Source organism: Micropterus dolomieu, linkage group LG13 (assembly GCF_021292245.1).
Source record: "Micropterus dolomieu isolate WLL.071019.BEF.003 ecotype Adirondacks linkage group LG13, ASM2129224v1, whole genome shotgun sequence".
Lineage (NCBI taxonomy): Eukaryota > Metazoa > Chordata > Actinopteri > Centrarchiformes > Centrarchidae > Micropterus > Micropterus dolomieu.
Genome location: NC_060162.1, coordinates 15,855,217 through 15,870,757, shown reverse-complemented (window position 1 = coordinate 15,870,757; position 15,541 = coordinate 15,855,217). Strand labels below are relative to the sequence as shown.

General features: G+C 37.7%; 3 protein-coding genes across 3 annotated transcripts in view; 1 reads left to right on the top strand and 2 right to left on the bottom strand.

The window, feature by feature from the left end:
* Positions 1-1,965, top strand: part of ggcx (gamma-glutamyl carboxylase) — a 7,786-nt gene extending 5,821 nt beyond the window's left edge. Inside the window, exons 13-15 of the mRNA XM_046066341.1 lie at positions 577-724; positions 876-1,083; positions 1,194-1,965. Of these exons, the coding sequence (XP_045922297.1) occupies positions 577-724; positions 876-1,083; positions 1,194-1,353 (516 nt within the window). The 3' untranslated portion in view covers positions 1,354-1,965. The remainder of the gene's footprint in view (positions 1-576; positions 725-875; positions 1,084-1,193) is intronic.
* A 1,033-nt stretch (positions 1,966-2,998) lies between these two features.
* On the bottom strand, positions 2,999-8,474 carry snx24 (sorting nexin 24). The gene is made up of 7 exons (XM_046066343.1): positions 8,268-8,474; positions 6,585-6,668; positions 5,549-5,653; positions 5,232-5,326; positions 5,074-5,103; positions 4,782-4,846; positions 2,999-4,606 (listed from the first exon to the last, which is right to left on the bottom strand). Exons 1-7 carry the CDS (start codon positions 8,334-8,336, stop codon positions 4,536-4,538), a joined length of 519 nt encoding a protein of 172 aa, XP_045922299.1. The 5' UTR covers positions 8,337-8,474; the 3' UTR covers positions 2,999-4,535.
* Positions 8,475-9,530: 1,056 nt separating this feature from the next.
* loxa (lysyl oxidase a) lies at positions 9,531-15,541 on the bottom strand. Its single transcript, XM_046066342.1, has 7 exons — positions 14,701-15,541; positions 14,316-14,424; positions 13,731-13,862; positions 12,605-12,761; positions 10,820-10,915; positions 10,514-10,629; positions 9,531-10,417 (listed from the first exon to the last, which is right to left on the bottom strand). Exons 1-7 carry the CDS (start codon positions 15,353-15,355, stop codon positions 10,411-10,413), a joined length of 1,272 nt encoding a protein of 423 aa, XP_045922298.1. The 5' UTR covers positions 15,356-15,541; the 3' UTR covers positions 9,531-10,410.

Here is a 15,541-nt window from a genome sequence, read left to right as displayed (position 1 = left end):
TATATTATTTATATATATATATATATTTATATATATTATATTTATATATATATATTATATATATATATATATATATATATATTATTTATTTATATATATTATTTATATATTATATATATATATATATTATATATATATATTATATATATATATATATTATATATATATATATATATATATATATATATATATATATATATATATATATAAAATTTGATAAGAAAAACCAAACTGCTTTGCCGATCTCTGAAAACCCTTGCACTCCTAAGAAACCATCATGATCCGTGCACAGAGCTCCACAGTATCTAGTGGATGTACTATTAGAACTTAGGTCTTATTAATACATCCTTTCTCCAAGAGAATGAATTGGTCAGTACGCGGTGCTTTTATATATATTGATTTGTTGTCTCGAACGTAACCTTATCTGGAGCAGACTAGGTGTGCAGTATAATTTACCATGCTGATGGACCCCGGCAAGAAGTGAACCACCTTCGTGACCCAGGGTTAAGACCAAATCCTGCTTTGTAGTACAGGTCTCTGGACACATTCAAGCATTTTCCATGTGTATGTGTGTAGGTGCCTGCTGGGGCTTACCATAAGGTTTACACAGTGTCTGAAGACCCATCTTGCTACATGTACATCTACGTCAACACTACAGAGACGGCGCTGCAAGAGAACTTCACCAAGCTGTTTGAGCTGCAGGAGCGCATTCGCAATGGGACAGGTAAAGTGCAGAACTTAATAGGAAAATGACCTCAAAGATCACAATGTTAAACAGCTCTGACCCCCTTGAGAACTTTCTCTTTTTTCATCTAAATGCAAGAAAGGCTCCAAAAACATTCATAAGATGCTGACTGGACAGTCTCATCCCGCAGAAACCGAGCCCCTTCCTCCTGAGCTGCAGCCTCTCATCGCTGCAGACAGTGACGAAGGGTCAGAGGTCGCCAACGCCACCGACCCGATTGTACAGCTTTTCCTGAAGAGGCAGCGCCGCATGAAGGAGGTGAAGAAACGCAGGGAGGCCAGCGTGCTGGAGCGATTGGAGCGTTTTGCAGTGAAAAAGTACTATACGATACGGAGGGGGTGAGTGTCGTCCTCTCAACAGTACAGTGACTTGCCAGGTTTGGTCGTATTAACACAAAGTGCACAACCAAAACCTAAATTAATCTGGGAACTCGCTCCTTCTCTTTTAGGTTCTTGATGACAGCTATTGCTATGAGAAACCTGCTGGTGGGTCTCCCTCCTCTTGAACAGCTGACAAGAGAAGTTGCCTTCGCTAACATGAAAGAACCTCAGACAGAAACAAACCAGGACGAACGGCTGAAAGATGAAGTTGGTCATGGAGAACTTTAAAGCTGCCTTTGGGACCAAATATACTCTGTTGAATTGCCTGCGGTTGCTGGATAACATATTCCAGTAGGATGTGTGTGTGTGAGTGTTGTTACTACTGGACTGTTACTGGGACAGCAAGCTGCCCAGAAATCAGCAGATTTTTAATTTTCTATTCATCTGAAAATACGGCATTTCAGATAATTTCCAAATGTAAAGTCAGTATTTTGTTATAGCGTTTGTTTACAAATCTGAATTTATGCAGATGACATGTTTGTTAAAAATCCTTGTTTTAAAATGAAAATGTACAACAAACAAACAAACATGTTACTGAAAGTTTTAATTTTTAATTTGGCAAACATATTGATGTGAACAGGATCAGGTTGGTCAATAACGTTCCTGTAAATGTTTTGTTTATTGCCCAGCTATAATTTAAAAAATTCTGGCTGAGTTATAACAAGCAAATTTACATGCAATAAGATATGTGGAGGTTTTCTCTGTTTTCTGGGTAATATACGTATCAACTTTCAAGCTAACCCTATTATGTGAGAGACAGAAATACTAAATAATTGTTAGCCTGTTAATCGATGGCCTTTCTAGTCACTTTTCTAATAAAGAGCTAATGATTTCATTAAATTTGATGTTATTTTAATTTTATAAAGTCAACAAACAAGGTTTGTGTAAATACATTTTATTGGTGTCAGTATTTTTACATATCGCCCATCTTAAAGTGCTACAGTAGAATTCCAGTGTTCACTGTAGGTTGACATTATGGCACATAAATGACACTTGACACGTCGTCAGAACACAAACAGAACAATCTTACACAATATAAATACATATAAATCTATATGCGATGGAGCTCTAGGAAATGATTTACTTTGTTAAAACATAAAATCATGATCTGTTGAGGTTAATTGCGCTGGATTAATTTAATTCAGTATAAATACCATATATTAGTTGTCACTGTGCTGTAGTGGAGGTCCAGTCACATAAGAAGTGTCATCAATTACTGCCCAAGAAGGGACGTGCAACAATGTGTCATAAAAGCTACAAGTCAAGTCATACAAGTGCTCACAGCAGGAGATGGTTTGTACTTTCGCAGACATTCGTTCGCAAGGAACAATATAAAGACAATTTGCATTTTATTTCATATTGCACAGTGTTTTACTGGTTTTAAGTCTTATAAATAACCATCTGTCATTTTACAAGTGCTCTGAAAAACAAAACACACATCCCTTTACATGATGGCTGACTATGCCTACAATCACCACAACTAAAAAACTGGCCGTCTGTTATGTGTACATCCAACGTTAAATGTAACATGACTGGTATTAGTGTTAGATACTGGCCTTTAGCAAGTGTTATCGGAAGCCTATTTTCCCCACCTGTGTTCGCAAATCAATCATGATCCTCATTTTCATGCATAATCTAAAACCCTGATGTGAAAATCAACTTCCGAAGCCAGTTTTCATGGGATTTGGGACAACATAACAGAAACAGGTTTGCGTAGGATCTAGTCAGTAATAAGGAGAATCTATGCTGTGATTATAATGATGATTATATATAATTATAATATATATATATATATATATATATATATATATATATATATATATATATATATATATATATATATATATATAATTATAATATATATATATATATATATATATATATATTTATTACCATTATTTTGCACAAACTGGAACTGTTTTCAAATGCCATACTTGCATGTTGTGTGGGACAGCAATGAGCAGTTTAAACCTTGTGATAGGCTCATTCTGCTGCTATGCCATCACACACATCTCAGCTTTTATTTTACATGGGAAAAGCTTTAGAGGGAGGAGGAGAGCCAAGCTGGTACTAAGATAACACACTTGAATCTACGACCCAAACTGTCGATGGTTGAGCTGCATTGTGGGTAATGTAGGCGAAAAGAAAGAGAGTGTGGAATAAAAAAAGACAATATCTCTGATTCTGCTGCACTGATTTTGATCCTTTTAAAACTATTGTGATTCTGACAATGCCATAGGAGTGTAATGCTATCAAGAAGTCTTTCCTCATTCACAGGTTGTGCCACATATTTCTGTCAGTCCTGGCTACATTTCAAATTGGCTTTGTGCCCAAAACCACACACTTATCACCTGACCAAACCGAGCTGCTTCAAGCAGCCCCACAGAGCTCACAAGCACCACTGTAAACACGACAGTACTCCTTCACAAGCGCCTGATGCTCAAATAAAAAAAAAAAATAAAATAAAGGGGAGGTCCACATCACTGCCACAACCTACTTACAAAGCTCAAATAATTTCCACCCTAACATGTGGCACGTATCTGTCAACTCCACCAGAATGCAGCCTCGAAATTGTTCCACGCTGTCCCACACTGCTCTCCCTCAGGTGGCTCAATTTGGCAGCTCAGAACAAATTCAAAAACCACAGTCTGGTGCTACAAAGGCACCTCCCTGTTTGCAGGCCACGATCCAGCTCCCCATGCCAGCCCTGTGCTTTGCCCTTACAGGCCTACTCTGTGTCTGGCAGACTAACCTTCAGTCCAGCAGATATCAGCATTTCTTTTCTGGTTCCCCAGAGTTGGAGAGCCATTCACAAACTTCTGGTATTTACTAACTAAAAACTCTCTCTCTCTCTCTCTCTCTCTCAAAAAAAGCACTTAAGGTCTCCCATACTTTGATCTGCCTCTTATTTTTATGTCCACTTGATCCACAAACTTTCTTAAGAAAGGAGGAAAATATAAGTTAATTACTAATGATGCTCTATCATTTCTGCAAATAATATTTGGATTGTAAAGCCTCAACACATCTACGTTAACTTGCCAAACTGTTTCACATGTAGTTACATTTTATAGCTGACTGACGTTTAATTAAACTACTTTCTTAGGATTTAAATCCATTGAAATATGGGTCAATATTGTTCATGTTCTATCTGATGGCAATGGTGCAGAAGTTACTGGGCGTAAGGTCAATGGATGATTACATTTTAAATCTAGTGCCAGTGAGTTATTGCAAGATAAGGCATCCCTTTGTTTTGTTTTTTAAATGTATGGATTTTTGTTTTATGCTTTGGAAAATTTAAGTGAGGCTAAGTCTATCTTAACATTTTATGTCCTTCCTGATGCACACCTAAAATGGTGTGAAAATATGGAGCACGTTTGTAGTGACGTGCCCTCAGATTCGGCTCTGCAGCTCTACCTTGGTTGAAGATCTGGGTAGAAAACTCCATGTATCACACCTTCTATCACAACATTTGAAAATGTATCTGAAAGTGAAGAAGGAAAGAAAGTTTTTTTTGACTTAGAAGACATTAAAGTAGGTAATGTAGTTTTTAGTTAATTTACCATAATTAATCTTTTCAACTACGCTGCTATTAGAATGTTGATGATGAAAGTACAGAACAAATATTCTGATATTATGCTTAAGTAACCTCAACTCACCATGTGCAGAAGGCAGCAGGTAGGGGTCTCTCAGAAACAGCAAGACTGGTTGATGTGAAAGTTTACTGAGAAGAGTCCAAAAAGGAGAAGTCAGAAGGTTGTGGGCGGCTACATGCTGCATATAAATTAACAGGATAAAGAACGTAGGCGGTGTCACTGACATTGTGTGTGGGGTTCAAGTACAGAGCAAATAGTGACTCAAGTTCTGACTGGTTCAAAATGGTGCAAAACAAAACATCTGACCTACCATTTCATCCAATAGTTCACTGAAACATTTAACAAAACGACTCACCTTGATTCCTCTGATTCTGTATCAAACGACCTTAGAGAGGAAAAATAAAAGTTAAGCCACATAGCCTTCCAGTAGTCTGGGAACAAACTCTCCCACAAACAAAATATTATTTTTATATATTTATTATTTCATTTAAAAAAGCAGCAGTTTCAACTCACCCACAGCTTTCTGTTTTTGGCACTGAAGGAAAGTGGCGGATGTTCAGGAAATCCAGGAATATCTTTGGAAGGACCCCATTTTCCATAATTATAGTCTGACAAAACAAAAGCAAATTGCAATGTGCACATGAAACAGCAGTACACAACTCAAGTGGCCTGCATGACCTTTCTTTGTGTGTTTACTTTGAGAAAGACAAAATTTGTATTTGGTAAAAGCAGAAAGGCTCAGTTTATGATACTGACTTCATAGACATAATGTTCTGGTTCTTGATTTTAAGCAAACAGTCCCAGCAAGTAGAATGAAGGTGTTGGAGTACCTGCAGGTAGAGTTCCAGACCATGCCGCCTCTGCTCCAGGACTTTGGGAACCCAGTTTCTAACATGTTTCGAAGGGATCTCAGGTGGCTTTATGCTCTTCTTTAGCTATAAGGATTTAAAAGGATCATTAAAAACATACAGTACATGGTAGATCAGGAAAGAGGAAAAGCAAGAGTTTGCATCCTATTGTAGCGTGTTTTTTGCTAAATAGCTACAGCCAATATCATTGGCTTTGTCATTATTTTGGCTGGTTACTTAGGTCACTAACTAAAGTATCAAACAAATTAAAATGTTGACCTGATCTCACTACAAAATATTGTGCCAACCCACTGAGTAGATGGTGTGATATTTCACAGTATAAGTAAAAACTTACTGACTAATGAAAAGGACAGGAAAAGGAACTCATCTGTAAAGCTACAACCTCAAACAAACTAGTATGGTGAACGTGGTTAACCACCATAGAAAACATTCATTATTTATTTGCTGTGATTTCCTGAGCATGCCTACAGTGCACACCTCTTTTTGCACTAGTAGATGGGTAGACAATGTTGTGTTTTTAATGTTCCCATTTCTTGTATGTATTTTTATGTTCTGTGAAGCACACTTCCATCCTTTTGTATGGTATGTGCAACATAGGGTTTTACAAAAGTCAATCAATTTTAGTCAATGTATGTTTGTTTCTTTTATTACCCAGTTAATTGTTTAGTCTCTAAACTCGCAAACGTTAAAGACCGCTGCCCATAGAACCCAAAGTGTCTTATTTGATAAATTACTTAAAATGATAACTGAATATTAAAATGCCTCTCAATTAATTTTCAGTGGTTTTACCAATTAATTAACTGACTAAATAAGCATTTTCAGAACTTAGGGAAATCCAGCACAGACATTAAAATGCTCAAACATGGTGGTTAATATGTAAAAAACAAGATTTTCACTTTCACTTGAACACTAAATGTTAGTTCATGAGAATGGAGGTGTTTGTTGATACTCAACAGCAATAAATGACTATAAACTTTAGGGGTACACTAAATCTCACCATTTTATGCAAAGTATGGAATTCACTGTAGCGTTTCTCAACAGAATGTTGTCTGCCATTCATCAGCACGTCAATTTTAAAGACCTGAAAGAAAGGAAATAGTTAGTACTACTGAATTCTGTTGTTGAGAGTCAGTTGAGGGAATCATGATTTATCACCAGAGCCCATCAGCCACTAACATCCCCACCCAGTGCAACCAGTCAGTGCGTGACTGACTGACCAGCTGACTGCGGAGCTGTCAGTTACAGTCTATGTCAGCTAGTTACCAAGAGGAAACATCTGACAGCTGCAGTAGAAGAACAATTTGACCTGTCAGAGTTACTGTTAACATCCCTAAACGGACTTCCTTCACTCAACTGGATTCTTCCGTAAAAGGCAGATACTGCATACACGCTGCTGTTCATGCCAGCATTATGTAAAAAAAAGGAAGTCAACTCTTAAATGACGGCAGTGTTGTTAATGCAATTCTGGACTCTGAACATAAACACATACTGGATCTCCCAAAGACAGAGATCCGACAAGTAACAATTACAACCCTCAGTTTGTCACAAGATGATTAAAGGGAAGTAGAAGAACAAATTATATTTATTTTTCTGACTTTTGTTTTATCAGTTACTTTCCTCTTACGAAATACTAGATACTGGTTTCACCTCTAAGGGAGGCTTAAAATTAGGCATGGACCAATCCAGTACAATGGTTTGGTATCAGCGCCGTGGATCAGGTATTGGCCATGACATGATCAGTGTATAATTTCTTTGTCAATGTCATTAGAAAAGGTTTTTCCACTATCACATTCACTTGGTCCTGGCAAGCTTCCCACTCACTTTATATAATATTTGAGGAATACAAAATTTAAAGTAACATTTTGGGAAATAAAGTTATTTGCGGGAGGATTAATATGACTTTACTTTAGCTTAGCATAAAGAATGAGAAAAGGGGGAAACGGTTAGCCTGACTCCAAGAAAGCAAATAAGTATATTTCCCAAAAGGGCAAACTATTTTTTTTAATTTGGAAAAAACAGGCATGGAGGCACAGCCATGGAGTTTGAAAGAAATGAAAGATTAGGGTCTAATCAAAAGGTTATTGAATGCATTATGGGAAATGTAGGATCCAACGTTTTCAGAGGTTGACCTATTCTAAGGACTAGTAAAAGTCAGTATATCTCAACCCACGCTTCTTTGATTTTGACAATTTAAAAAATATATGTCTCTCACAAGTCTCACAACCATCTGGAACTGCAACACTAAATTTCTAATGTACCTTTAAAGTGAAATGTATCATAGACACTTGACACAAGGTACAATGAATTTATGTCAGAAAGCTTTATTAAAACCAGTGACTGGACGTTTTGGTTTACATGCCCAGTGGCTCTAACTAGACACAAATTCAGAAGTCTCTGAGTTGGAGTTCTCTCTGTATTATCTAGTAACGTTATAGTTGCTCCTTTAGATTATTTGATTGATTTACAATGAAGTGCGTACAATGTATAAACACAGAAGCGGCTTAAGGGCTGATGTGAGGCTTCGGCTGTTAACCGAACAAGTGACATTTACGCTGCTTGATCCGCGATGTTAAACAGGTTTTTATTTCAAGGGTACAGAATAACATCCGAGTTAAAATGAAAAACTGATGACAGCAGCAGAGCAGACGACAGAGACACAGCTTGTTTTAGAGCAGCTTACCGTGTATCCTTTCTCGATCGAGTTGTTTTCTGAACGAAACGACGGGATCGACACTCTGACTGGATGCATTTTGATTTTATGAAACGAACGGATTTGTTGGTAATAATCGACCCACTGGGGCGCTCACACACACACATACACACACTCACACTGCTGGTGGTGAAGGTTTACTCCAGTTTCTCTGGCAGCCTGATAAAAATCACTGAATTCCAACAACATGCGCAAAGTGTCAGTGGCGCCGCCTGCTGGGGCGGAGGATACTGCAGATGACCAGGTTGTGATTTTATGGTTCATTTTAATATTGTGCAACAATAACGTTGAAGTTCTCCAAATTATGGAGCCCCCGCAGTGTTAAATATTAAATAACCAAAGAAATCCAGAAATGTATACATTGTGCAGAATATATACATGACCAAATACTTTAAAAAATAATAGTATGTTAAAAGGTTGCTTCATCATTCTTATTTCCATAATAAAAATTGTTTTGTTGGAGCCAATTATAATTTTTTATTTATAACATTTCCTTTTATAAAAGCATGTTTTTATTTCATAGTTCATTCCTCTATTTCATAATGTCACATTTCGTGAGACATTGATGTCACCAGTTACGGCCCCCTCATCTTTCAGCCAATCATATGCCCTCTGCCTCCCTTAAACCAACTACTATCAATATTTTATATTAACAATGGTTCACATGATTTCTTTTTTAAGAGGACAGACACAGTTAGCTAGCAGCACGTGAACAGAGGGGAGCATTCAGTAGCTAAGAAGCCAGATGTTTTCCTCAGGAGCTGGTGGAGACCAAAAAGAGAGCTAGAAGGAGTGAGTAAGTCATAGTGCTCAGTATGTAGCATGAGCAGCTTTGTCAAAAGCTAAATCATTTAAACTTTTTTTGATTATTCGGGGATCCCTGTTGATCTTTATTATTTAATTATCAATGGTTAACTTGTTAGCCTGATGGTTTAATAATTAGTTTGAACTAAAATGGCATTATGTAGCTCAGACTGGAAAGTTATCAGCTACAATTCTGATTATCTATTGATAGTTAAAAGTTAATTGAATTAATCAAAAAAATTATCATAATCTGTAAAGAAAATAATCCGACCTACTTCAAAGCTTCTATATTTTATGTTCTTTTTAACGTGTGTGTGTGTGTCTGTGTTTTTCAGTCAGTGTGTGTGTGTGTGTAGAAAAGGCATTCCACTGAGGATGAATGCTAGATAACAAAAATATCAGTCAAATAGTAAAAAAATACATTTCATATTAAACATATACACAGATTTATATAGGCTATATATATATATATATATATATACATACATATATGCTACATATAGTCAAAAGGTACATAGATAAAATCACAGTATATGCAGAGAAAAATACATGTATCCCCAATCAATAGTTTGTACATAAAGGACCTGTACACTTTTCCAAGGCGAAACACAACACTTCCACTCTCCGATGTATGGGAATTGAGGTAGTATATATGATGACTATTTAGCCTGAGTCCTTTATGGAGTATAAACTATTGGGAGTACATGTATTTTTCTTTGTATTCACTGTGATTTTCTTTAGAAGAAGCAAAAGCAAGACACATTGGTAATCACTTCAAACTGATAAGTCTAAAAAAGTGATAAAATTTCGCAACATTTTATTCAACTAAGTTTCACCAAAAGCTCTGGAGTAAAGAGAGTTTCTTACGTTGCTTATAAATATAAAAAATACCTTTTCCAACTGGTTCATTTTAAAACTGTAATATAATTGATATTTACTTAACAATGAGGGAAAACTGGTTTATGTTTGTACTTTGCTATGCTAAACTTCTAAATTCTAAACTTTTAAACTTCTAAACTTCTAAATAAAGAATAAAATCTTCATGGATTTTATTCTTTAAGTACCTTACAAGTGTTATGAAAAGCAAGCATACAGTACAATGCAATAGAGTAAGAAATAAGAATATACCAATGGGTAAAAAGCAAAAATTATACTTAAGATTATACTTCCCCCCTAAATTAGGAGTATTTTAAATTATAAAATGTATGCTTAACAATTAATTTCATGATGTTTTATAAGTTTTCATATGCAGTCCTCTTCATTTACAGAACATCTTTGCTGCTGAGTTGCTGTGAATGACTATCATTTCTTAATACCTAAAAACAAAAGAAAAAGAAAAGAATAAAAACAGCATTAATGGAGCACATGAGAAATATCAGAGAAATATTTGTTACTTGAGACATGATACTTACGTTGACATGTGACAACCTGACAGGGAGGCGTAGTTGCCAGTGTAGTGAACGTCACAGCGCACAATGTTGTTGCTGTAGTCTGATTCTGGGACCTGATAATACGGATTTACACTAATCTGTGGAGAACGAAAGAATATAGATATACAAAAATATAAGAATCAATAACACAGCAACAAAGATAAATAAACAGCATAGACTCAAATCAAATATTCATAAATGTATTGTGTTTCCACACAAGTGTAACTCTTTTAAAAGGGTTCAGTGTCTTCAGAGGAAGCCAAACGTCATCTGGTATTTCTAACAAACCTTGAGGATATAGTTTCCAGGTTTCACATCTGTGATGTCAATCCACTGGCAGTCGATGTCTGCGTTGTAGGTATCATAACATCCTGGGCTCAGTCCCTGCACATTGGACAGCATCCACATAAAACATTTTATAAACAAACAAACAAACCTATTATTATAATATCAGATTGTTATAATCTCTAATGGTAATAACAATAATAATAATAATAATAATAATAATAATAGTAATAACTGAATTTGTTGTTCGATCTTAGTGTTGTTTTTGGATTCAAAGTCAACAAACAGAGATTGAGAAAAAATAAACAAGAAAATACAGAATGGAAAAAGAAATAATACGCTGAACAACTGATCACAGACGTTCAGGCAGGTGGGATCATCTCGCAGGAGAAACAGGAAATCATTAAATCACCATCACTACTGGCTCATGCAAAAAGGAAATACTAAAGTTGTTCTCTAAGGGACGGCTGCCTCAGTAAAAGAGCACTTGTTTTTCTTAGCTTCACTCTCCTTTTTAGAGACAATTTTAAACCAAGATCCTACAACAAGGTCTTTGTGAAAAGCAAGACATTAACTTCTATTTTGGTCTGAACACTTTTGCACATGAAACTAAATCATTATAGTGTGAATGTGCAACAACGTGTCATCGCAGTTTGTAGTTCTTTATAGTTGTTTATTTCTCGTGAACTGGCTTTTATTAACAGTTTCAATTCAAACAGACCTTTTTCACAGAAGACATTTACAAGAGGCGCGGGTGTAAATAATACAATTAATGGAGCTTCAGGTTTAGGGTCCTGGTATTGTGCATGCTGGCTCACTGTCACATTTTCATGGCTTACTGGAACACTTGAATAGATCTGAGCCGTCTTTAATGTTATAAGTAAAACCAGTAATTTTCCTGCTATTACAAGTCAAAAAGTCTGCTGTGAAAAAGGCATACTATTTTCCACCAACAGGACAAATGTCATGGACAATTTGTACAATGAAAAGTGACATGAATGTGACCATGTAACATGATTAGCATATTGTCCTTTTGGTCATTGTGGTCATTTACAAAAACATTTCTGTTGTAAAATAATCCAAGTACAAAGCAGGGCAGAGTATTCATCTCTGCTGGTGTGTATTTTAAAGGATTAAGGCTTAACACCTGCAATAACTACTTTAAGGCTGGTTACATATAACGGTCTCTGTGTACCTGTGTTTATTTACGGCTCAGCTACTTGGTAGTACTTGATTCAAAATTACATTGTTGCTGCTTTAGCTAACAGGAGCTGGCTAAATTTGGTAGCAGTTGAGCTCACTTACTTCAACCTACATTAACTATTTTTTGGCTACTTGGGGGCAGCAGAAACAGACTGTAATCAGAAGACAGACATATTATAACCTTATAAAGTTGACGTGGTAAACAAAACAAAACAAAAAGTTGCTTATTTTGACATCCAGCAGACCCTAAGCAACATTAGCTGACCGCCTGGTGAATATAAGTCACTCTCCTTTTAGTTCTGTTTTTGTCTACTTAGCTGCTAAATGCTTGACTATTATGATGCATTTGTTGCTGCTTGTGACGTCACTAGAAAGCGGAAGAAAAGCAGTTCAGAGCAGTGTTTTCTGTGGTAGATGGGAACTCCCTTTGGGGTGGACTTTGGGCTTTTTCACTTTGCAAACCTGTTACATGCACAAAAAAGATATATAACTTAATAAAGGAGAGGGAAAATGCCAAAAAGATGTTAAGATGAAAATATTGTTAAGAGCAGCTTTAAAGTCAGTAATAACAGGGGTGTTTGAGACCTGGGTATGTGTAGTGCAGGCATATCGCCTGTAGTAGCCATAGTCACAGGAAGTGTCCTCCAGGCAGAAGCTAGCCTTGTGGCCCTCAGCCACCGAATGCTGAGTGGTGGCATCCAGCAGGTCATAATGGCTGAACTCATCCATGCTGTGGAAGTGTCTGTGCATCAGCAGAAATAGTGTTCAACAACATCTTTAATCTAAACTTTTTTAAACAACCGAGCACTGTTTGTCATGTTGAGACCCACCAGAACAACCTAACCAAAACACTGACTAAAGTCTTTACAGTCTACATCAACAGTTTGTTGGATCTCTGCCAAATGTGCTCCATTTTGGGGATTAGCACAGTGGACTGGTTGTTTCACAACATAACTATGGACAGAGGTAATTTCTGTGGAATCAAGGAAGACTAAGCACATTTCCTTAAGTTCAATAAAGGGACAAAAATACCAGCTGTTTTCCTTTTCGGCTCATTATCCTCATCCCACAACTTGACTTTGCAGTTGTGAATAAACTGAATTCTAAGGACATATGAAGTTCATTCACATAATCCCAAGTGGTTTTTACTGTTTTTACTGAGATTATAAAAATAGAAAATGACATCTTTAAAAGTCTATAGATATACATACAACTCATGTTAAGATGTCAGTCCTGATATCAACATTTCTGCAAAGCAATAAAACTGCCAACAAAAACTATATAACAGCCAAAAGTAGCACAACTGTGGTTCAACAGGGGGTGCCATACCACAACTACAGACTAGAAAAGACAAATAGTGTAGTGACAAACAGTGTTTCTTGGAAACAATTGGTTGCTTACATTTTTTTAACTGAGGAACAAAACAACCACATAGAGTTACAATGTGTGAAGTGTGATAAAACATGTGAATAATGCAGTATTTAAATGTTTCTTAGAAATGTGTCTCTTCAAAACGTCTCACTTTGCATTCAAGGCAGAACAGTCCAGATCTGGTTTATTTATGCATAAAACCTTCATGCAAATGACTCCAATTGATGCCAGCCCGTTGGGCAGTGCGAACAAATGATGCAAGAGAACAGCCACAAGTCACTGAGACTCTTTCTCTGTGTGATGGTGAGGTGATTCAGTGCTAACATGACATTATACTCACTGGTGACAGCTGTGCCACTCCCAGGAGTAACGTGGCCTGTTGGGGAGGAAGTCTGCTGTCCCCTGGTTCTTGACTCTCTGAGGAAACCTCAAGAGCATACGGGTGTCATAATCTCTGGCTCTATAGGCTGTGCTGCAGACAAAAACCAAAGCAAGAGAATTAGTATGCAGAAGAAAAAAAACACAAATGTCCTATATGGACATGATTACATCACTAAGATTGTTTTTCCTGCTACATCCCCTTCTATGAGTGGAGCAGAGTGAAGGCTGCCTAAATGGTTGGTGGAAAAATAATTTGGAGGCTCGGGGTTGTTTGGGTTAGTTTTCGATAATGTGTTTACCATTCGTGCTTTCTCTCCTCGGGCAAACTATGATTAAACTTTACAGAAATCCACCACTCCACCCCTCTCCACCATCAGTGGCAGGATTCGGTTAAATTTACCTCATGGTTCCACTGGGCAGCCCTAACCCACAAACACTTAAGGTGGTTGTTATGGCTCAAAGCTCCCTGAATCACACTCAGACTTGGCTGCAAACCCTGTTTTTTCTTCTTTCTCCATGTGGATAAGTCCTGACAGCAGTCTACCTTGACAAACAGTTTTCCTCAGCTGCACATCTCAGGTTGTACATTGGGACTCTCTGGGCATAAGCAGACGATTGAATGTAGTATGCGTCAGGTACGAGATCAGGCAGACCTAAAACATCAAAACATTATAATAGTGATAATAGCTGAAAACGAGTGTCCATAAAAGTGGTGCATAAAACATAAACTGTAAAACAATAACAAACAACAATAATAAACTGACATAATTCACTAACTGGATATTTTTCACATAGGCTACAACCCCCCCCCCCCCGATAGATCTTATATGATAGATGCTTGATAGATCTGAAGTGTTTAAGCATCATAAACACCGCTTCCTTTCTATCTTAATGACTTGCGTGTTTGAGAACACTTTCCCCATTCTTACCGTACTGATGATAACGTGTGCCATATCCGGGTCTGGATCCTTGCCTCGGTCTCTCGTAAACGTCATAATGATTGTAATATGGATTATCACTATCAATGGATTTGTAGGGGTCGTAGGGATCATCGCCCACCATCATATCTTCTCTCCTGGGCAGAGGCGGACTGACATTGACCTTTTCCTGGGTCTCATTGGTGCTCCTCTGCGTCCCGGTGCGCTCATCGCGGCGGTCTTGGAGATGCTGGCGGTGCTCCTGCCCTCTCACGAGCCTTTGGAGCGGAGGCGGGAGACCACCGGGGCCGTGCGGGCTGGACCCCGGCCTGGGAGGCTGCTGTTGCTGTTGTTGCTGGGCCACCGGCTGGCTGGAGGTGTCCGGATGTCTCACGTCCGCATCACGAATGATGGTGACAGGTCGCGCTTGCACTTGCTGCTGGGGCGCGCCCCTCCGCCTCGGTGGCTGATACTCCGAGCCCTGGCTTAAAATGCTAAAAACCTTGCCGTTGTGTGACCACTGTAGCGTCTGTCGGAGAGCCGCTCTTTGGTTATCTCCTTGTTGTGTCCCCGGGTTTCTCTGAGACTGGGCCTCTTGCAGGATGAAAACAAAAAAACAGACGCACGCATATGCGCAAAGCGGCGTGCCAAATATGCGTAATCCCATTATGAACTAAATTAAAGGAGATTTAATGGGACAAAACGAAAACTTCAAATGAGCCGAGGGTGCTACTTGTCTTTAACTTAAATATCCGTCATGTCTATTTGAAGGATACTCAGTGAGTAGAGAAGAAACGCTAAGTTAAAATGTATCTGTGTGAACTCATATCTATGCTCCTGCAGTCTGCAGATG

What these genes read in the sequence shown, in the direction of transcription:
- snx24 (XM_046066343.1), bottom strand. Translation starts at nt 8,336, where the DNA reads ATGCATCCAGTCAGAGTGTCGATCCCGTCGTTTCGTTCAGAAAACAAC. An exon ending in CGATCGAGAAAGGATACACG is followed by an intron (nt 6,669 to 8,267) that starts GTAAGCTGCTCT and finishes CCTTTCTTTCAG; the next exon opens with GTCTTTAAAATTGACGTGCT. An exon ending in GTCTGGAACTCTACCTGCAG is followed by an intron (nt 5,327 to 5,548) that starts GTACTCCAACAC and finishes TTGTTTTGTCAG; the next exon opens with ACTATAATTATGGAAAATGG.
- loxa (XM_046066342.1), bottom strand. Translation starts at nt 15,355, where the DNA reads ATGGGATTACGCATATTTGGCACGCCGCTTTGCGCATATGCGTGCGTC. An exon ending in GAGGAAAACTGTTTGTCAAG is followed by an intron (nt 13,863 to 14,315) that starts GTAGACTGCTGT and finishes TTTTGTCTGCAG; the next exon opens with CACAGCCTATAGAGCCAGAG. An exon ending in CCTGCACTACACATACCCAG is followed by an intron (nt 10,916 to 12,604) that starts GTCTCAAACACC and finishes TCCAATGTGCAG; the next exon opens with GGACTGAGCCCAGGATGTTA.